At 51.9% G+C, this 22,577-nt stretch overlaps 1 protein-coding gene across 1 annotated transcript in view; it reads left to right on the forward strand.

The window, feature by feature from the left end:
* hpda (4-hydroxyphenylpyruvate dioxygenase a) overlaps positions 1–17,947 on the forward strand; it is a 77,153-nt gene extending 59,206 nt beyond the window's left edge. The window contains exons 9-11 of the mRNA XM_072469398.1: positions 1,395–1,517; positions 14,282–14,398; positions 17,575–17,947. Coding sequence (XP_072325499.1) covers positions 1,395–1,517; positions 14,282–14,398; positions 17,575–17,688 — 354 coding nt within the window. The 3' untranslated portion in view covers positions 17,689–17,947. The remainder of the gene's footprint in view (positions 1–1,394; positions 1,518–14,281; positions 14,399–17,574) is intronic.
* Positions 17,948–22,577: the final 4,630 nt, after the last annotated feature.

The following is a 22,577-nucleotide window of genomic DNA, read 5'->3' on the forward strand; positions in this document are numbered from 1 at the left end:
TCTGGTCTTCGGGTCCAGCCCCGAATGGAACACCTGGCCCACCCATCCCCTCCTCAGTCCCGTTTGGTCAGCGAGTTTTAAATGCTTCTCCTGTAGCATGGCTACGTCTGCCTTTAATCCCATTAAGTGCGAGAACACGCGAGCCCTCTTGACCGGCCCAGCCATTCCACATGATCAGCCTGGACGGGGGCGTTAACCCCCCCCCCAGCCGACTAGCCATCTCCCTTTTTCGGCCAGCCACGTGCCCGTGCCCCCCGCTCACTCAAGCCCTCCCGCCGGAGGCTCTCCATCTGTTCCCAAAAGTTGGCTCCCCTCCAGTCAGCAAACCAGCATCCCATCCCCCCCCTCCCCAGCCCCCCAATCCCAATCCTCCATGTCAAGCACCCGCTTAACACTGATCTTCCCCCCATTACGCTTCCGTAAGTCAGCTGACCCATGCTGACCCTGGCCGCTCCCGCCTCTATCTCCAATCTTACTGTTGTCTCCTTGTTCAGGCCCCCAACCTCCCCTCCACCAAAGGGTAAGAGAGAGAGAGCCAACCAAATTATTCCTGTGAAACAAGAAACACACCCCGGGCGTTACCCCGCCCCTTGAAAAAAGAACGACTCCCCCCACCTGGAGAGCAGCCCTAACCGTCGGGCCCCTCTCCCCCCTCTGTGGCTGAGCTCTGCCAAAGCAGAGAACATGGCAAAGGGCCCAGAGGGTGAAACAACCCCCCCCCCCCCCAAACCCAGTCCCCTCACAGCTTAAATTCTACTTCCAATCTTACACTAGGACAACACCCGGTTACACATCCCCAGCAGGGCGTTTCATCAACGTGTAGCTGTCCTTTAGCTCGAGTCCAGCTTTTCATGCTTAATAAATGTCCAGGCCTCATCCGGCGTATCGAAGTAGTCGTGCCCGTCCTGGTACGTGACCCAAAGCTTTGCTGGATGTAGCAGCCCGAACTTCACCCCTTTGTTGTGGAGGGCCGCCTTAGCCCGGTTGAATCCCGCACGCCTCTTAGCCAGTCCTGCTCCCAGGTCCTGGTACATACGAATCTCACAGTTCTCCCACCTACTGCTCCACTCCTTCTTTGCTCATCGCAAGACACGTTCCTTATCTGTGAAGCGGTGGAATCTTATCACCATCGCCCTCGGCAGTTCGTTCGCCCTAGGCTTCCTTGCCAGTTCCAAGGGCCGCGGGAAGGCCCCCACGCCCATCAGCGTCCCCAGCATCGTGATCACAAATGCGCTTGCGTCCGACCCCTCCGCATCTTCCGGGAGACCCAGAATTTGCAGGTTTTGTCTCCTAGACCTGTTTTCGAGGTCATCCAGTCTCTCCTGCCATCTCTTGTGCCAGGAGATTTGTGGTTTCTAAATTAGCACTGAAAACTGTTCCCTTTTTTTTGCCAGTTGATTAATTTAAAAAAACGGGGGATGGAGTTCCTGAAGACCCCAGACTCCTACTACGATCAGCTGAAAGAGAAATTAAAGACTGCAAAAATCAAGGTGAAAGAAGATCTTAAGAAGTTGCAGGTACGTATGAAATGACCCCACAGGGCAGAGATTACGGGTGGAATTTCTCCCAAATTGCACAGTGTTGGATCAGGCGAGAAAAGCAGTGTGAAACGTTCTGGTTTCACAGATGCCTTTCCCCCCACTATTAAACACCGCACTATGAAATTTTAAAGTGCTAGCAAGGATCACACAGGTAGTTTGAGGGATGGGGTGCGGGGGTGCCTAAACACACCTGCAACCTCAAAGTTAAATTGAAGGCCCCCCCCTCCTCATGGACATCAAGACGCCTGCCACGGACATGGCCCCGCCATGGATATGCCCCCCATGGGCAAGGGGAGCAGTGCCAGGGGACAGTGCCAGGTCAGCAGTTCCAGGGTGCCAGCCATGTCCCTCACTACCCGGGGCGATATTCTTACCTCCATGCCCTTGACATGGTAATGACGATTGATTTACGTTTTTGAAAACGGATAGTGATTCGTGCTGGTGTGATGTCATGCCGGATGGGTGAAAGGATAAGTTGTGGGCAAACGTTACAGCATCAAAACCGATAGGTGGACGCTAATCTATTTACAATTAGGGAAATTGGGCGTGAACCTGATCACATCACCAGTGGGGGAATAAGGTGGAGATGATCTCCAACTGAGATCTCGCCGGCGCAAATCCCGCTATAGAATCACTACAGTGCAGAAGGAGGCCATTCGGCCCATTGAGTCTGCATCAACCCTCTGAAAGGGTACCCTGTCTACGGTCAGACCCTCACACTACCCCCTTAACCCAGTAACCCCACCTAATGTAACCCCTAACCTTTTGGACTCTTGGGGCAATTTAGTTTGGCCAAGCCACCTAACCTGCACTGTGGGAGGAAACCGGAGCAGCTGGAGGAAACTCACGTTCTGGCTCTCTAGTGAGATTTTGCGGTCAAAATGGGATTTGCGCCTTCGGTGAACTGGCCCGCTAAATTTCGCTCCAAGTAGAACGCATAGCTAAACAATTAAATAGACAAGACCCAGCAATGGGGAATCACCTCCCATCACAATAGGCAGTAGGTTTCACAAGAAGGAGCTTGGACATGTGCATCGATGGTGTTTCTATTATCCTCAGGTGCAAGACTATTATGATAGGCAGGCCAGTAATGCAAAGACAGCAACACTGTTTCCACAACGGAGCAACATCCCCTGCCATCAGGTCAAATTGCCAATGGTGACAAATGGAAATGGTCTCTTTTCCAGCATTTAAACATTTTCAGGCGGTGGCTGGGTTCCAAATTCAACTTTTGAGCAAACCCGTGTCTGATATTAATTTCCAGCAAACCTTCAGCATTGACAAACATTGTCCCCGAAAGCTTTCAAATGTTTCATTTTATTGATTTCTTCCTTGACAACATAAAATTATTATTTGTGTTCCCACAATATTCACAAAGAAATAAAAAATAAATTCCTGTCTGTTTTAAGCTTTCTGGGCCACGTGCAATTGCTGAATTGGTGCCCGGTGGTAAAGAATTTATGCATTGTAAAGCCAACAATCCTGGAAGTGCAGACTATCGGTGGAGATATTCGGCTGCTACTTGGCATCGGTCAGAGGCCAACCCTGAGATCTCAGCATGTTGGCAACTCAGTGCTCCAACTTGCTGGTACCAATTCCTGTCAGCAATGAAATGAATTGAAAATTGCTTATTGTCACAAGTAGGCTTCAATGAAGTTACTGTGAAAAGCCCCGAGTCGCCACATTCCGGCACCTGTTCGGGGAGGCTGGTACGGGAATTGAACCGTGCTGCTGGCCTGCCTTGGTCTGCTTTAAAAGCCAGTGATTTAGCCCAGTGTGCTAAACCAGCAACCAATAAGCCCATTGGAGCAATTCTTAACCTGGCAGTGGAAAAACGTCTTAACTAACCTGTATTTCCAAATGCACAGACCCATGCCTTCATTGGCCCAGACAGTCGAATAACAGATTGAGTAAGCAATGATCGTACTTTATATTGCTCCACTCACACTGCAATGTGAATACCTTTCTGAGGCCCTGGTTGTCAAACAGTAAGGATATTGGGAAATATAGTTGAGGAAGAAGATGGAGAAAATTCCTCGTTCAATAGGCCACAGAGCCAATGAGTAGATTTTGAGGAATTTCATCTTGCTTATTGTCAGCCTGAGTTGCTTGGTCAGCCCATTTTAAAATAAATGGGGTGAGTTGAGTTGGAGACTAATGATACATACAGGATCCCATTTGCCATTTTAGAATGCTATGAATATCAGCTGGTTGTTTGGCCAAAGAAGAGCTAGTTACTGTTCATCTTTGTAAGACAGGAAGGAAGTCATAAGGACTTGAAATGTTGGGTGGAATTTGGGCCGGTGGGATTCTCTGCTCCTGCTGTAGTCAATGCGGTTTTGAATAGCTCACTGTATTTTCCAGCCGCACCCCCTCCATGACGCAGCCATAAAATTTGGGCCGCAAACTCTGTTACTCGCCCCACAGGTGCTGCCAGACCTGCTGAGTTTACCCAGCATTTTCTGTTTTTGTAACATGGGGCATTGCTGCTCCAGCTCCTCCACCTCGCCACCCCAATGGGTGCCTGTGGTAGTATCAGGTATTGCAGTACCCGAGAGGCTGTAGACCATTGGGTAAGCCTAGCAGCTTACCATTGGCTGTTTGGTATGTGGCTCCGCCCTGACAGGCGGGGTATAAGAACCGGTGCCGTTCCAGCAACCCTCATTCCGTACCGAAGCTGCTGGGGAACAGATCTAGCCTATGAAAGCCTTCAGTTATGATACAACCTAGTCTTCGAGTTTAATTGATCGTGCATCAATTTAATAGACTACTCTTGAGCTGAAAGAATGGATCTCTGAATCAAGCCGGAGTGTCTACAACTCAGCCCCCACGCGGAGAACTCGGCTGCGATTTCTAAGCACTGGCTGGCGTGTTTTAAAGGCTACCTCGAGACGGCCGGAGGCACACCTTCAGGAGAACAGAAACTGCATCTCCTGCACTCGAGAGTAAGCCCTGGAATCTTCTCCCTCATAGAGGAGGCGGAGGGCTATGATGATGCGATCGAACTGTTGAAGGGACATTATATACGCCCTGTAAACCAGGTCTACACATGTCACCTGCTTGCAACTAGACGGCAAAGCCCCGGGGAATCACTGGAGGATTTCTACCGTGCGCTACTGGTGCTGGGCAGAAACTGTGGCTGCCCGCAAGTTTCGGGCAGCGAGCACACGGAACGTCTAATCCGGGATGCCTTCGTAGCAGGTATGAGCTCTTCAGAGATCCGACAAAGACTTTTAGAAAAGGGCACCCTGGGACTGAGAAAAGCATGGGCCCATGGATGTTGCGTCCAGAAACGCGCAGTCCTATGCGCCCGACCGCGCAGCGGCCCCCTGGGCTGCGTGGCATCCCGCAGCAGCAGCCCCACTGACCTTCCCTGTGTCCCCGTAGGCCTGCGCTGTAAGATGGCCCGCTAGCTCCACTGGGCCCCGTTGCTTCTGCGGGCAGGCAAAGCACCCCTGCCAGCGCTGCCCAGCCCGCACCTCCACCTGCAAAGGGTGCGGCAAGAAGGGCCATTTTGTGAGAGTCTGCCAAGCATGAGCCGTGGCCACGGTCTCCAACGACTCCGGACTGCCGCGGCAACCTTCCCTTCAGGCCCCAGGCGGCCAGCACTCACAGCCACCCCCCCTATCCGAGGGCCACGCCCATCCCATGGCCGTGGCCATCTTGCCTCTCGGACGCCATGCAGGACGGATGGGCGGCGCTATTTTGTCCATCCCCGCCGCCATTTTGTACATGCCCGACCACCATGTGCGATCCATGGGAGACGCCATCTTGGATTGGGCCCCAGGCCCCCAGCACAGCCGACTACATGCTGCCCGATCACAACCCACAACTGCTCCATCTGGCCTCGGTAACGCTGGACCAAAATCGACCTCGGACACTCGCAACAGCAACAACGACGATCTTCATCAATGCCACGAGAAGTCTTGCCTGATCGACTCTGGGAGCATGGAGAGCTTTAGACACCCCGACACGGTAAGGTGCTGTTCACTTGTTACCCACCCTGTAAACCAAAGAATCTCCCTGGCCTCCAGGTCACACTCAGTGGAGATAAAGGGGTTCTGCCTAGCGAACCTCACTGTCCAAGGCAGGAAATTCAACAATTTCCGTCTTTATGTCCTGCCGCACCTCTGCGCGGCTACACTCCTGGGATTGGACTTCCAATGTAACTTGCAAAGCCTCACTTTTAAATTCGGCGGCCCTATAGCCCCTCTTACTGTCTGCGGCCTCGCGAACCTTAAGGTCGACCCGCCTTTCCTGTTTGCGAACCTCACCCCGGATTGCAAACCCGTTGCCACCAGGAGCAGGCGGTACAGTGCCCAGGACCGGACCTTCATCAGGTCAGAGGTCCAAAGGCTACTGAGGGAAAGGGTCATTGAAGCGAGCAACAGTCCCTGGGGAGCTCAAGTAGTGGTGGTAAAGACCGGGGAGAAACATGGGATGGTCATTGACAACAGTCAGACCATCAACAGGTTTACGCAGCTGGACGCGTACCCTCTCCCCCGCCTATCCGACCTGTGAACAGGATCGCGCAATACAAGGTCTTCTCCACGGTGGATCTCAAGTCCGCCTACCATCAGCTACCCTCCGCACTAGTGACCGCAAATACACTGCCTTCGAGGCAGATGGGCGGCTCTACCAATTTTTAAGGGTTCCCTTTGGGGTCTCGGTCTTCCAACGCGAGATGGACCGAATGGTTGACCGGTACGGCTTACGCGCAACATTCCCATATCTTGATAACGTCACCATCTGCGGCCATGACCAGCAGGACCATGACACCAACCTCCGAAAAATTCTCCAGACCGCGAAAATCCTTAACTTAACGTACAATAAGGATAAATGCGTCTTTAGCACCGACCGCCTAGCCATTCTCGGCTACGTAGTGCGAAATGGAGTTATGGGCCCCGACCCTGAACGCATGCGCCCCCTTATGGAATTCCTCCTCCCTCACTGCCCCAAGGCCCTGAAGCGCTGCCTCGGGTTCTTCATCTATTACACACAATGGGTCCCCAACTACAAAGCCCAACCCCTAATCCAGTCCACAACCTTCCCCCTGTCGACGGAGGCCCGCCAGGCCTTCTGCCGCATCAAAGCAGACAAAGCCACGATGCACGCCATCGACGAGTCCCTCCCCTTACAGGTCGAGAGCGATGCGTCCGATGTAGCTCTGGCCGCCACCCTCACCCAAGCAGGCAGACCCGTGGCCTTCTTCTACCGTACCCTCCATGCTTCAGAAATTCGCCATTCCTCGGTCAAAAAGGAGGCACTTGCCATAGTAGAAGCTGTGCGACATTGGAGGCATTACCTGGCTGGCAGGAGTTTCACTCTCCTCACTGACCAACGGTCGGTGGCGTTCATGTTTGATAATGCACAGCGGGGCAAGATAAAGAACGACAAGATCTTACGGTGGAGGATAGAACTCTCCACCTACAACTACGAGATCTTGTACCATCCTGGGAAGCTAAACGAGCCTTTCGATGCCCTGTCCTACAGCACCGCACAAGTGGACCGCCTCCGAGCCCTCCACGAGGACCTCTGCCACCCGGGGGTCACTCGCTTTTCCCACTTCATTAAGGCCCGCAACCTGCCCCACTCAATCGAGGAGGTCAGGACAGTCACCAGGGACTGCCAAATCTGCGCGGAGTGCAAACCGCACTTCTACCGGCCAAACAGGGCGCACCTGATAAAGGCTTCCCGTCCCTTTGAGCGCCTCAGTATGGACTTCAAAGGCCCCCTCTCCTCCACCGACCGCAACACGTAGTTCCTGAACGTGATTGACGAGTACTCCCGGTTCCCATTCGCCATCCCCTGCCCGGACATGACGACAACCACTGTCATCAAGGCCCTCCAGGGTATCTTTACACTGTTCGGGTTCCCCACGTACATACATAGTGATAGGGGGTCCTCCTTTATGAGCAATGAACTGCGTCAATTCCTGCTCAGCAAGGGCATCGCCTCAAGCAGGACGACCAGTTACAACCCCCAGGGAAACGGGCAGGTAGAGAGGGAAAACGGAACGGTCTGGAAGACCGTTCTACTGGCCCTGCGGTCCAGGACTCTCCCCATCTTCCGCTGGCAGGAAGTCCTCCCGGAGGCCCTCCACGCCATCCGGTCTCTGCTCTGTACAACTACCAATCAGACACCTCATGAACGTCTCCTTGTCTTCCCCAGGAAGTCCTCCTCCGGGACCTCGCTCCCAACCTGGCAAGCGACACCCGGACCCATCCTGCTTCGGAAGCACGTGCGGGCGCACAAGTCGGACCCGTTGGTCGAGAGGGTCCACCTGCTGCACGCTACCCCCCAGTACGCCTACGTGGCGTTCACTGGCGGCCGGCAAGATACAGTCTCCCTCCGGGACCTGGCGCCCGCCGGAACCCCACGCGCACCCGAAACATTACCCCCACCCTCCCCCCCCCCCCCACAGCACCTCACTGGGGGGTCGGTCCTCCCGCCGCTCCTGCCTAGGCCATCCCACCCACCAACGCCCCCTACAGGCTCATGTCAACCGTTTGCCCCACCAGCGCCATCTAGGGGTGACGAAGCTGCCATGGAGGCCGAAGCCACGCTCCCGGAGTCGCAGACACCCGGACCTCCACCAGAACCAACACAGAGGCTCTGCCGATCCAGGAGGACGACCAGGCCACCCGACTGATTGCTACACTGTAACTGTACATGAACACTGACTGTATATATCTTCTACACTTGTAAATACTCACGGTACCTCCATATCTGATCATACCATGTTCAATGCTATTGTAACCACTGGCCACCACCCCCGCCGGACTATTTTTTAACGGGCGAATGTGGCAGTGTCAGGTATTGCAGTACCCGAGAGGCTGTAGACCATTGGGGAAGCCCAGCAGCTTACCATTGGCTGTTTGGTATGTGGCTCCGCCCTGACAGGCAGGGTATAGGAACAGGTGCAATCCCAGCAGCCCTCATTCTGTACCGAAGCTGCTGGGGAACAGATCTAGCCTATGAAAGCCTTCAGTTATGATACAACCTCGTCTTCGAGTTTAATTGATCGTGCATCAGTGCCTATAGCTGGCAGTGTCGCCAATGGGAAACAAATCTTGCTTTCAATTCACAGTGTGCCAGATGAATGTTAACATTGCACACTCGGACGTCCGGTTGCGGCTATGTGGAGCTAAGTTGCACATTCGGCAGCAACCGCTAAAACGGACTTTTGGGCTCTTTTCAGGGCCCCAAATGCCATTTTTTCGACATTTCCCGGTGTGGGAAAGAGATTGTAATAGTTCCCCGACAGTGTATGGCTAGGACCAGGAGCGGGGCGACTAGAAAAGTGGTGGTGAACCCAAAGAAGGTGCGAGGGAAGAAGAGCACAATGGCGGCGGGCGGGGACCAGGCAGCGTGAATGCAGTGGGCACAGGAGCAGCAGGAGGTTATCCAGCGCTGCTTCAGGGAGATTAAAGCAGACCTGCTGGAGCCGATGAAGGCTTCTATCGACAAGCTGCTGGAGACCCAGATGGCCCACTTTAATGGCGATCCGCGAGGTCTGGCAAAAGATCTCTGACAATGAGGACGAGATACTAGGCCTGGCGGTAAAGGTGGAGGCGCACGAGGCGCTCCACAAGAAATGGCAGGAACGGTTCGAGGAGATGGAGAATCGGTCGAGGCGGAAGAATGTGCGGATTCTGGGCCTCCCGGAGGGGCTGGAGGGGTAGGACGTGGGGGCCTATGTGGTCACCATGCGAAACCCGTTGATGGGAACGGGGTCCTTCCAGGGGCCCCTGGAGCTGGAAGGGGCCCATAGAGTGCTGGCGAGGAGGCCCAAGGCTAACAAGCCGCTGCGGGCGGTGCTGGTGCGGTTTCATCGGTTCGCTGATCGGGGGTGTGTGCTCAGGTGGGCCAAGAAAGAGAGGAGCAGCAGGTGGGAGAACGCGGAGGTTCGACTATACCACGACTGGAGTGCGGAGGTGGCGAAGAAGAGGGCCGGGTACAATCGGGCGAAGGCGGTGCTGCACAGGAAGGGGGAGAAGTTTGGCATGCTGCAGCCGGCGCGACTGTGGGTCACCTACAAGGACCGGCACCATTATTTTGAGTCCCCGGGGGAGGCGTGGGCCTTTGTCCAGGCCGAGAAGCTGGACACAAACTGAGGGTCAGGATTGGTGTTCGTGGATTGCTGTTGGTGTGTTACATTTTGAGGGTTGTTCTTTGCTCTTATTTCTATTTGGTTCGATGAGGATGGTTAGGGTGGGTTGGACACTGTTTTGGTTGGGTCTGTCGGGTGGGCTCTTGGAGGGGGGTAAGTAAATGGAGTAGGGGTGGATGGCCGGTAGGGGGGATGGGGCCCCGCGGGGGAAGGTGAGGCCCGAGTCGGGGTGAGGTGACTGGGCCTGTAAAAGGAGCGGCGACAGAGGTGGCGGGGCCGGGCAGGTGGAAAGCGCGGGCTTTTTCCCGCGCTGAAGGCTGGAGGGGGCGGGGCCGGGGCCGGGAAGCGAGGTTTGTTTCCTGCGCTTGGGATGGAAGGGGGAGGCGGAGAGCCTGTGGATGGGTAATGGAGGAGGAGGGTATGTCCCACAATGGGAGGAGTCGAAGGAGAGGCGGGAGTAGCCGGGGTCAGCAGGAGTCAGCTGACTTGCGGGAATGCAATGGGGGGAGCAAAGCAGCTAGGTGGGATCCTAGCTGGGGGGGGGACCCGGGTTGCTGCTGGTATGGTCAAGGGGGAGCTGGAGCGAGTAGAGGGGGTTGGGACGGGGGTCTGCCGCCGTGGGGAACGGGCCGGGCGTGGGGTGCAGGCACGTGGTTATGGCTAGTCGGCGGGGGAGGGGGGCGGGTAGCCCCCTGATCCGGCTGATAACCTGGAATGTAAGGGGACTGAACGGGCCGGTCAAGCGAGCCTGGGTGTTCGTGCTCCTGAAGGGGCTCAAGGCGGATGTGGTCATGCTGCAGGATACACACCAGGTGGCAGACCAGGTAAGACTGAGGAAGGGGTGGGTAGGTCAGGTGTTTCACTCAGGGTTGGATGCCAAATTCGGGGGGTGGCGATCTTGGTGGGAAAGAGGGTGTCGTTTGAGGCGTCGAGCATTGTGACAGACAATGGCGGCAGGTACGTAATGGTAAGTGGTAAGCTGCAAGGGGAGAGGGTGGTGCTGGTCAACGTGTACGCCCCGAACTGGGACGATGCGGGTTTTATGCGGCGCATGTTGGGTCGGATCCCGGACTTGGAAGTGGTGGGCCTGATAATGGGGGGGGGGGGACTTTAACACGGTGTTGGATCCAGCACTGGATCACTCCAGGTCTAGGACGGGTAGGAAGCCGGCGGCGGCTAAGGTGCTGAGGGGGTTTATGGACCAGATGGGAGGGGTGGACCCTTGGAGATTTGCAAGGCCGGGGGCCAGGGAATTCTCATTCTTCTCACATGTCCATGAGGCTTATTCCCGGATCGACTTCTTTATTATGAGTAGGGCGCTGATAGCGAGAGTAGAGGATACCGAGTACTCGGCGATAGCCATTTCGGATCACGCCCCGCATTGGGTAGACCTAGAGCTGGGGGAGGAGAGGGACCAGCGCCCGTTGTGGCGCTTGGAGGTGGGGCTGTTGGCGGACGAGGAGATGAGTGAGCGGGTCCGAGGAGGCATAGAGAGATATCTGGAGGCCAACGATAACGGGGAGGTCCGAGTGGGGATGGTATGGGAGGCGCAGAAGGTGGTGGTTAGGGGAGAGCTGATCTCCATTAGGGCCCACAAGGAGAGGAGAGAGCAGAGGGAGAGGGAGAGGCTGGTGGGGGAGATGGTGAGGGTAGACAGGAGGTATGCGGAGGTGCCGAAGGAGGGACTGTTGAGGAAGAGGCATAGCCTCCAGGCCGAATTCGACCTGTTGACCACCAGGAAGGCGGAGGTGCAGTGGAGGAAGGCCCAGTGGGCGATTTATGAGTATGGGGAAAAGGCAAGTCGGATGCTGGTGCATCAGCTTCGGAAGCGGGACGCAGCTAGGGAGATCGGGGGAGTTAAGGATAGGAGAGGGAGTGTGGCACGGAGTGGGGTTGACATCAATGGGGTCTTCAGTGACTTTTATGAGGAATTGTATCGGTCCGAGCCCCCACGGGAGGAGGGAGGGATGGGCTGCTTTCTGGGCCAAGTGAGGTTTCCGAAGGTGGAGGAGGGACTGGTAGCGGGATTGGGGGCCCCGATTGGCCTGGAGGAGCTGGCCAAAGGGATAGGGAGCATGCAGTGTGGGTCTTACAGGCCGATTTTGTTATTAAATGTAGATGCCAAGGTGCTGGCGAAGGTCTTAGCCACGAGAATTGAGGATTGTGTGCCGCAGGTGATCCACGAAGACCAGACGGGGTTCGCGAATGTGCGGAGGATCCTGAATGTTATTATGATGCCGGCGAGGGAGGGGGAGGTGGAGATAGTGGTGCCGATGGACGCTGAGAAGGCCTTCGATAGGGTAGAGTGGGGGTACTTGTGGGAGGTGCTGAAGAGGTTCGCGTTTGGGGAGGGGTTTGTCAGGTGGGTTAGGTTGTTGTACGAGGTCCCGATGGCGAGTGTGGCCACAAACAAGAGGAGGTCCGAGTACTTTTGGTTGCACCGCGGGACAAGGCAGCGGTGTCCCCTGTCCCCCCTGCTCTTCGCACTGGCGAGTGAACCCCTGGCTATGGCACTGAGGGAGTCGAGGAACTGGAGGGGGCTGGTGCGGGGTGGGGAGGAGCATAGGGTGTCGCCCTATGCAGACGACTTGCTGCTATATGTGGCAGACCCGGTGGGGGTAATGCTAGAGGTAATGAGGATCCTCAGGGAGTTCGTGGATTTCTCAGGGTACAAGATCAACATGGGGAAGAGCGAGTTGTTTGTGGTTCACCCAGGGGACCAGGAGAGGGGGATTGGCGAGATCCCACTAATAAGGGCGGGAGGAGCTTCAGGTACTTGGGGGTACAGGTGGCCAGGAGCTGGAGGGCCCTGCATAGACTTAATTTCACGAGGCTGGTGGAGCAAATGGAGGAGGAGTTCAAGAGGTGGGACGCGCTGCCGCTGTCCCTGGTGGGTAAGGTGCAGTCAGTTAAGATGACGGTGCTCCCAAGGTTTTTGTTCCTGTTCCAGTGCCTCCCCATGTTTATCCCGAAGGACTTCTTTAGGCGGGTCAACAGGAGCATAACGGGGTCTGTGTGGGCGCGAGGGACTCCGAGGGTGAGAAGGGTGTTCCTGGAGTGGAGTAGGGATGGGGGGGGGGCTGGCACTGCCCAGCCTCTGTGGGTACTACTGGGCCGCCAATGTAGCGATGGTGCGCAAGTGGGTGATGGAGGGGGTGGGGCTGAATGGAAGAGGCTGGAGACGGCGTCTTGTGAGGGAACGAGTCTGGAGGCGCTGGCAACGGCGCCGCTGCCGCTCCCTCCAATGAGGCTACCCTCAAAATCTGGGGGCAGTGGAGGCGGCACAGGGGGGAAGTTGGGGCCTCGGTGTGGACCCCAATCCGGGGGAACCACTGGTTTGACCCAGGGAGAATAGACGGAGGGTTTTCGGGGTGGCACAGTGCAGGGATACGAAGGTTGGGGGACCTGTTTGTGGACGGGAAGTTCGCGAGCCTGGGTGAACTGGAGGAGAAGTATGGGCTCCCCCCAGGGAACACCTTCAGACATTTACAGGTAAGGGCGTTTGCCAGGCGGCAAGTGGTGGAATTCCTGCGGCTGCTGCCACGCACAGTACAGGACAGGGTGCTCTCGGGGGGGTTGGGTTGGAGTGGGGAAGATCTCGGAAACTTACCAGGTGATGCAGGAGGAGGCCTCGGTGGTGGAGTTGAAAGGTAAGTGGGAGGTTTTGGGAGAGGAGATCGAAGAAGGGACGTGGGCAGATGCCCCAGGGTGGGTGAACTCTTCCTCTTTGTGCGCGAGGCTCAGCCTCATACAGTTTAAAATGCTGCACAGGGCACACATGACCGGGACAAGGATGAGCCGGTTTTTTTGGGGGTGAGGACAGATGTGTTAGGTGCTCAGGGAGCCCAGCAAATCACACCCATATGTTCTGGGCATGCCCAGCGCTGGAGGAATTTTGGAAGGGCGTGGCGAGGACGGTGTCGGGGGTGGTAGGATCCAGGGTCAAGCCGGGCTTGGGGCTCGCAATATTTCGGGTTGCAGGGGAGCCGGGAGTGCAGGAGGCGAAAGAGGCCGGTATTCTGGCCTTTGCGTCCCTGGTATCCCACCGAAGGGTTCTTCTTCAGTGGAAGGATGCGAGGCCCCCAAGCATGGAATCCTGGATCAACGATATGGCGGGGTTTATTAAATTGGAGAGTGTCGGTACAAGGGTCCTTTAGGCGGTGGCAACCGTTCTTGGACTCCCTGGCAGAACGGTAGACAATGGTTAGCAGCAGCAGCAACCCGGGGGGGGGGTTCTATTTTATTTCTGTTTTTATACACTGGGGGATCTGAGGGGGTGTATATATTTGCTATGTTTGCTTTGTGTTAACTCGGGGTGTTAATTTATTATTTATGTATAGGGGGAGGGGGGCACGGGGGTTGGTTTACTTTGTTCTGTATTTAATTCTATTGGGTTCCTTTATCATTCTGTTGTTGATATTTTGTGAAAACCCTAATAAAAATTATTTTTAAAAAAACATTGCACACTCAAAGTGGACTGCGCCAGCTATTGGGCAGCTGCCGCACAGAGTAATGAACGTGTCTGGAATAGTTGTAATAATTTCCTTTAGTCTATAGTACAGTACGTAGCCACTAATGAGAGTGAGTGTGTGCAATATGTAAACTGTTCATTGTGTTTATGTATCAGGAACTCAACATTCTTGTGGATTTTGACGAGAAAGGTTATCTGCTGCAGATCTTCACCAAGCCTGTCCAAGACAGGCCCACACTTTTCCTGGAGGTCATACAGAGATATAATCACTATGTGAGTACAGTCTACCTGCACCCAGCAGTGCACATGTAGGTAGGATGGCGATTTGTCCGATTGTATACTGGACAGCTTGGGTTTTAGCCAGTGTTGGATGGTTTTATGTCTGGTATTTTGCCACTTGTGGTCATTACTTTCCCTGTCTCGAGCAGCTTCAAACTGACTGAAACACAGAAAGCAGATTCCAGCCGTCCTCCCCAACCCCCTACATTTTGTAATTTACTTGCAAGTCAGCTTTGTCCACTTCCCATGGTATCTCCTCAATTTTGAACCGCCGTGGATCTCCCTGCAAAATGATGCCCCCTTGCGTGATCGCATCATCCCCATGTGAAGTCATTCCCTTGTCCTGCAGTGGCCACCCTAAGAGTAGGACACAGCATCGACGCCTCATTCCCCCACCACCCCTTGTTACAACACCTCTCATTTGCAAACATGTATGTTGGCCTGTGTAGCTGCTCATTAGTGTTCTTTACCTGTACTGATGTTTATTAGATGGATATTACCACTATCTCACCTTTACTATGTAACTGTACATCCAGTGTGTAATCGTGTGAATTAATGCTGTAGATGTTGATTATGAATTAGTCACCTTAATAAGCAGTATGTTGTCATGTCCATTCCTAAACCACCATTTTCTTCTTCAGTCGCATTCCTTCTCTGAACGTTTACAAAAACTGAACATTCCCAACTTCCTGGCTGTTCCATTCCACCCAGTGTTTAGGATGCTCCCTATCCTTACCCTTCACCTTGCCCTGGGATTGATAATCTACGCCCAGGCACTTAATAACTTAGACTTTTGTATAGAGACACAATGTGGATATCTGGGGCAGCACGGTAGCCTTGTGGATAGCACAATTGCTTCACAGCTCCAGGGTCCCAGGTTCGATTCTGGCTTGGGTCACTGTCTGTGCGGAGTCTGCACATCCTCCCCGTGTGTGCGTGGGTTTCCTCCGGGTGCTCCGGTTTCCTCCCACAGTCCAAAGATGTGCGGATTAGGTGGATTGGCCATGATAAATTGCCCTTAGTGTCCAAAATTGCCCTTAGTGTTGGGTGGGGTTACTGGGTTATGGGGATAGGGTGGCGGTGTTGACCTTGGGTAGGGTGCTCTTTCCAAGAGCCAGTGCAGACTCGATGGGCTGAATGGCCTCCTTCTGCTCTGCAAATTCTATGATGATGTATATTGAACCAGGGACAACCTGTATCGAGTGTAGTCATTATTTATCAGAAATAAGAGACGGGATTCTCTGATGCCCCATGAATCCCGCCCCCGCTGGGGATTTGGCGGGGGTGGGAATCGCGCCACGCCGGCCAGCGGCCGCTGGCAGCGGCCCCGCCCCCAGCGATTCTCCGGCCTGCGATGGGCCGAGTGGCCGCCCGTTTACGGCCGGGCCGGTGGAGGCCCTTTGGCGCCAGTTGGCGTGGCGCCAAGCCCCTTCCACGCCGGCCGGCAGGGCGCAAACCACTCCGGTGCCGGCCTAGCCCCTGAAGGTGCGGAGGATTCCGCACCTTTGGGGCGGCCCGACGCCGGAGTGGTTCACGCCACTCCGGTTCGCGGAGAATCCCGCCCCTGGTCTGGTCTGTGTTCTCTACATCCTTTTATGGCAGCAATAAAGTTAACCACGTTAACCACAAGCCGCCCCGTTTTGTGTCTGTGCACGTCCCCCCGTGCCCAGGTCATAAAGAGTTACTTTCGATCCCTTTAAGCTGCTGACAATTGCTGAGATATAGTTCCATGGTCCATGGACTGGATTATACATCCACAAATCAGGCAGGCCACTCCCCTGCATTTATGTAGAATATGGCGGTCAGCAATCCAATGTCATTTTCCCTGCTGTCTCCGGTAATGTGGTGGGCGAGTTGGCACCAAAATCCAAAACCCATCTGAAATTTTGAAAAAAACACAATGAACAACGAGGCAAATTGATGCAATTTAATGTTGCGCACTCCATTTTTCAGTAGTCCTCCTGGAAAAATGTTAGGACTGTTTTATGCTAGGAATGAGGAGGCGGCACAAGGGCAGATTAAAAGGCCGGCAAACTGGGGCCATGGCTGCAGGGACCAGCAGAGTCTGGCTTGCGAAGGCGCAAGTGTCTGGATGTTGGTAGACTTTATTTCTGTTTTAGGCCGACAACAAATAAGGAGAGCGAGAGGACAGAGGACCTTTACGTTGTGGTTGGGGGCAGCACGGTGGCGCAGTGGTTAGCACTGCAGCCTCACAGCACTAGGGTCCCAGGTTCGATCCCGGTTCTGGGTCACTGGCCGTGTGGAGTTTGCACATTCTTCCCGTGTCTGTGTGGGTTTTGCCCTCACAACCCAAAGATGTGCAGGGTAGGTGGATTGAACGCGCTAAATTGCCCCTTAATTGGAAAAATGAATTGGGTACTCTAAATTTATTTTACAAAGTTGGTGGTCGTGACCAAATTCAAGTCCTGCCCTAAATGCCTGATTTGACTTGGAACCTTCTTTTTCCCAATGCTAATTGGCAACATTCCTGCCGGAAGGCTGCTAGTTGACGGTCTGACACTTGAAATGACGGGGACAGGAACAAGCGAACCATACATTTCCTGTGCTGCAAAATCCATCCGAGTGTTGCTGACCCCTTCATTAGCAGACCAATGTGACAATTCTTCAGGTGTGGAACTAGACACTGAGTTTGGGCAGAGTCTTCTATTTTGGGGACTCTCAGTTGAGCCTGATCCAACAAACCTACACACCTTTCTAGCTTGTGTCACTGGATAGTGATCAGGAGCAAGGAGACGCTGATTTAGAGAGATTTCAGCCAATTATGGCACCCTCCCTGTAAATAATAACTGGCCACAAAGCAGTGAGTGAACCTCGGCATTTTGACTTTTATAGTTTGATGCTTTTACTTACTAAACCATTGTTGGGAAGAGGGTTGGAGCTGAAGTCAATGGCTGGACATTTCACTTGGCTGCGATCACAACCTGTGAGTACAACAAAACCACCAGACAATAATCAGTGACTCGGAGAACTCAGTAACACAAGATATTCATTGCTGGTGCTTGGTGAAGTGGCAGAACATCCGAAACATGGTGCCGCCCATGGTCTTCCTGCCCTCAGTCAGCAACACCACTCCATCCACAATCTGTTTAGATATGTAAAGATCATCTTTGACCAGCTATGTATTTTATGTCTTCCTTTTTTCTTTGAAGGGCTTTGGGGCTGGAAACTTCAAATCATTGTTTGAAGCTATTGAACTCGATCAGGAGGCAAGGGGAAACCTCACTGTTTACACGGCTGACAATAAAGAGCACCGATATTATTGAAATTATTGGCCAGCAAATCATCGAACTTGCTTCTAAAGAGAACTTCTGTACTGAGGAACCCTTCACATTCTTCAGTCATCTTTATTCTACAGTATTTGGGAGCTTAAACACAACCCTGGGGCCACCTAATCGTGATTTTTAATTCATCTTTCTTGCACCCACAATCAGATAAAGCAAAAGCAACATAGGAATTCCTTATCAGCCAATGGCTGAATCCAACCTGTGAAACAAGTGTATTTAATAAACATAACCTACCTGCTTTGTTGGTGACAGTTATTCAATATTCTAACTTTCACAATGGAGATGGACCGCTGACTGGTTAAAGAGGCACTGCACTTTGGTGGTACAAACATACAACATAGTTTGTCATGTTCACACTCTCAATTCCATCCAAAACCATGCAAGTTCTTGGGTGAGGTAACAAACCAGATAAAAATCAAGGCCTACTCTTGCCCATCTGGCCGATCAAAGCTAGTTCGGGAGGTCACACGGGCCCAGAATTCCCTACCCTCTAGACTAGGTAATGTGCCCTTCCAGCCAGAAACAAGTTCAAGTAAGGAATTTAGCAAGTTAATGTTTGCCGCACCAAACACCAGAAGTAACTATTCATCAAAACGAGCTCCTGATGTCAACAGATTAAATTTGTGACCCGTGGTCCATCCTAACAAACTGCCAACTGGGACACAAGCTATGGCCCTCAATACTAGTTTTTAAAATCCATTTTGATAACTCAGATGTAAAATATTGGGAACTAGTCCAGTGGCTATCCCATGCCATTTCCAAAGCTTTAATAATTCCTACATATGTATTTAATGGGAAATATACCCTCAGTTCAGCCGAGGATATTGTATATTCTTACTCTACACAATAACCTCAACCCCTGCTTTTCTGCATTTGTAGAATTTTATTGAAAATGTTCTTATCAAAGTCAACAAATTTATGGCCAGACCCATCATTTCACACTGAGACAATGCATTCCAAATGGTGACCTTAGCTTGGATATTCCTTGGCTGTTGTGGGTATATTTCTCTTTAAAATGCGTAGAATTTTATATGAAAGATTGTTCTGCTCAATTCAAAAAGAATCTGACTTCATAGTTGATGCATTCTTTTTTTAAAGATTCATAAATTTAGACTACCCAATGTTTTTTCCAATTAAGGGGTAATTTAGCATGGCCAATCCACCTACTCTGCATAACTTTGGGTTGAGGGGGGGGGGGGGGGCACGTTCACATGGAGAGAATGTGCAAATTCCACACGGACAGTGACCCAGGGCTGGGATCGAACCCGTGCCCTCGACGGCATGAGGTTACAATGCCGCCCCAAGTTGATACATTTGTTGATGTTCCATTTGTCAGTGTACTCTGTTGATTATTCTTTTGTCTACTATGTACATACTGTGTACATTCCCTTGGCCGCAGAAAAATACTTTTCACTGTACTTCGGTACATGTGACAATGAATATCAATCAAACTTATTGTGGGATTGGGGTGGTGGAGAAAGAATTCAGCCAACTCATTAAGTTGGTCACCAATACTCACAATGACACAGGTCAGCATTTTTGAATTCAATCATTTTAACATTTTCACAAACAATTATATCTACATTTTACTGAGAATCATTGATGGGTAGTTACAGCCTCCCCTCCTCCAACCCCCCCCCCCCCCCCCGCACCCCCCAAATGTGCATTACTGCACATCCAGGGAAGACCCACATGTCCCTATAAAAATGATTTACATTTATAAGAATAAAACTAACCCAAGGTGCCTCATAAGAACGGTATGAAGCAAAATTTGACACTGACCCACAGAAGTTGATGTTGGGACAGATGATAATGGAAGATAGCTGTGGCAGCAATAGCAAGGTCTTTCTCAATGGTCTCAACCAATATTTATCCCTCGTCCAGCATCACCCAAACATTACCAAACAAAATATTTGGTAATGGATCACATTGCTGTTCTTGGGAGCTTGCTGTGGCAAATTGGCTGCCGCGTTTCTTACAACAGTAACTGTGCAGTTCAAAAAGCACTTACTGGGTGTGTCCTGAGGCTGTGAAAGGCTGATCTTTATGTTTGAAGTCAGTACTTCATTATGAATGTAGATGACATAATCCTGGACAGAAGAAAGGATCTCAAAACAAATTCTGATGGCAGTCAGTGGGGGCTGCTCAAAGGTATTGAGATCATGTTTTATTATTGGCAGATTGGAAAATTCCATAGAAACTCCATAGAAAACTTGCTAGTAGAGTTTCAACATGGCTCCTGTCTCACCTAACTAGCTGAATTATTTGAAAACATTGCTAGCTTGGTGGTGGTCAGTAGCCCAGTTGACTTTGTATACTTATTTTGAAAAGGAACTTGCACAGGGTTCTGCACAATAAGCTACTAAAGAAGATTGAATTCACAAAGACTGCAATGATCTTGTCAGGGGCTGGTCACAAGTGGCATTTAAAATGTTTTAATATATTTACGGGATGTGGGCGTCGCTGGCAAGTCCAGCATTTATTGCCTATTCCTGGTTGCCCTTCAGAAGGTGGTGGTGAGTTGCCTTCTTGAACTGATGCAGTCCTAGAGGTGTAGGTACACCCACTGTGCTGTTAGGGAGGGAGTTCCAGGATGTTGCCCCAATGACAGCGAAGGAACAGCAATATATTTCCAAGTCAGGATAGTGAGTGACTTGGAGGGGAACCTCTCCAGGTGGTGGGGTTCCCAGATATCTGCTGCTCTTGTCCTTCTAGATGGTAGCAGTGGTGGGTTTGGAAGGTGCTGTCTCAGGAACCTTGGTGAGTTACTGCAGTGCATCTTGTAGTTGGTACACACGGCTGCCACTGTTCATCAGTGATGGAGGGATTGAATGTTTGTGGAAGGGGGAGCTATCAAGTGGGCTGCTTTATCCTGGATGGTGTTGAGCTTCTTTGAATGTTGTTAGAGCTGCACTCATCCAGGCAAGTGGACAGTATTCCATTACACTCCTGACTTGTGCTTGCATTTTCCTTGTATTAGTGTCAGGGCAGTTCTCCATATTTGTCAATAATCTGGATGAAGATATTAGGGGAACTGTCTGCAGGTTCACAGATGATACAAAGTTCTAAGCACTTAGATGAAACAAATAGATTGCATGAAGACCCAAATATGATGGAGAAATCGGCTCATATCTGGCAGCTACCTCTTCATGTGCATTAGATACCTACATAGGGACAAAATCAAGGATGTACACACCCTACAGGAATGCATATACAAACCTGATGAATAGACAATGGAACTGGTGTGATTAATGATTGGAGGTTTGCAGTAAGTGCTGTGAGGCTATTAAAAAAACAAAAAGTGTGTTAGGATGTATTGCCATCATGACTAAATACAAAATAAGGAATAAATTCCGGAGCTGGATTCTCCGCCCCGCCACTTTTCAGCCTCAACCTGCCGGCGGGATTCTCCGTTACGCCTACCGGTCAATGGGATTTCCCATTGTGGGGCAGCTGTCGGGAAACCCCCAGGGCTGAATTCTCCGCCCCGCCACGCCACTTTTCAGCGGAGAATCCCACCCCCGGTGTCAAGATGAGGCCTCAGCTCAAATTAGGTCCCATATTTTGTCACCTCACATGGTGATTGATATCTCCTGGGAATACTTTGATAATGGCCAACGGGGCAATGCAGAGTTTAGAGAACCCTTAGTTATCACAATAGTGCTTTGACAATAGAAGAGCGTACACCTTAAGGAACCAGTGACTGTATTCACAACAGCCATTCAAAAAGGAGTTGGACAAGTTCCTGGCTGTGGCCATAATCCCATGCAGGATGCAAGTGCATGTTGGAGAGCGAGTGCCGTTCAAGACATTACAGTTGCCTGAAAATTATTAAATTTCTTGAGAGCAGAACGGAATTTTCCAGTGTTTTTTTAAGAAGATTGGATGGGGGCTGGAAATTATACCATGACCAGCTGGTCTTTTCCCCCTCCTTCATTCCCATATGTTTGTACATCATTTTAAACAACACAAGTGACAGCAAATCAACAGCCTAGTTTACATTTCTCCAGATTTTACTTTCCATAAGAGTTAATAAACAGGTGACTGTGAACAAGCTTTTCTCCTTCGACAGAGACGGGTTCAGTAAGTCTCCCTTTTATCATACACCATTCTTGGGAACTAGAGTAGACATCCTGGATAAAATTCAAGATATGACTAGATGTGCAGAGATCCCACCTTCGTTATGAAGGAAGAATGAGGCACTGGCTGAAAAGTTTACCAAAACCCAAGTGGATTACAGCATTCTGTAATCTTGGATAAAGCCACAAGCTACCCTAACTGTTTCCTAATGGGTATCTCTCGGGAGGAGAATTCTCCCAGCAGTATCTCTTGGGAGGAGAATTGGCTACATGAGCCCCCCCACTCCGGCTGTCAAACTATATGAATCCCCTCCCCCCACCACATAGAACATACATACAGTGCCATTCGGCCCATCGAGTCTGCAACGACCCACTGAAGCCCTCACTTCCACCCTATCCCCATAACCCAATAATCCCTCCTATCCTTTTTGGACACTAAGGACAATTTAGCATGGCCAATCCACCTAACCTGTATGTCTTTGGACTGTGGGAGGAAACCGGAGCACCCGGAGGAAACCCACGCAGACACGGGGAGAACGTGCAGACTCCGCACAGACAGTGACCCAGTGGGGAATCGAATCTGGGACCCTGGCGCTGTGAAGCCACAGTGCTAACCACTTGTGCTACCGTGCTGCCAGTTGTCAAAGTGTGTTAGAATGTCAAACTCAAAAGGCTGTCCCAGTATTTTTCATAATTTTAAAGTGCATCAACTGTATCTACATATTGTGTATGAGGAGGGATCTATTAAGTTCTATAGAATGCTAAAGGGCGGAATGGTCAACACAGTCA

This window comes from Scyliorhinus torazame, chromosome 12 (genome assembly GCF_047496885.1).
Source record: "Scyliorhinus torazame isolate Kashiwa2021f chromosome 12, sScyTor2.1, whole genome shotgun sequence".
NCBI lineage: Eukaryota > Metazoa > Chordata > Chondrichthyes > Carcharhiniformes > Scyliorhinidae > Scyliorhinus > Scyliorhinus torazame.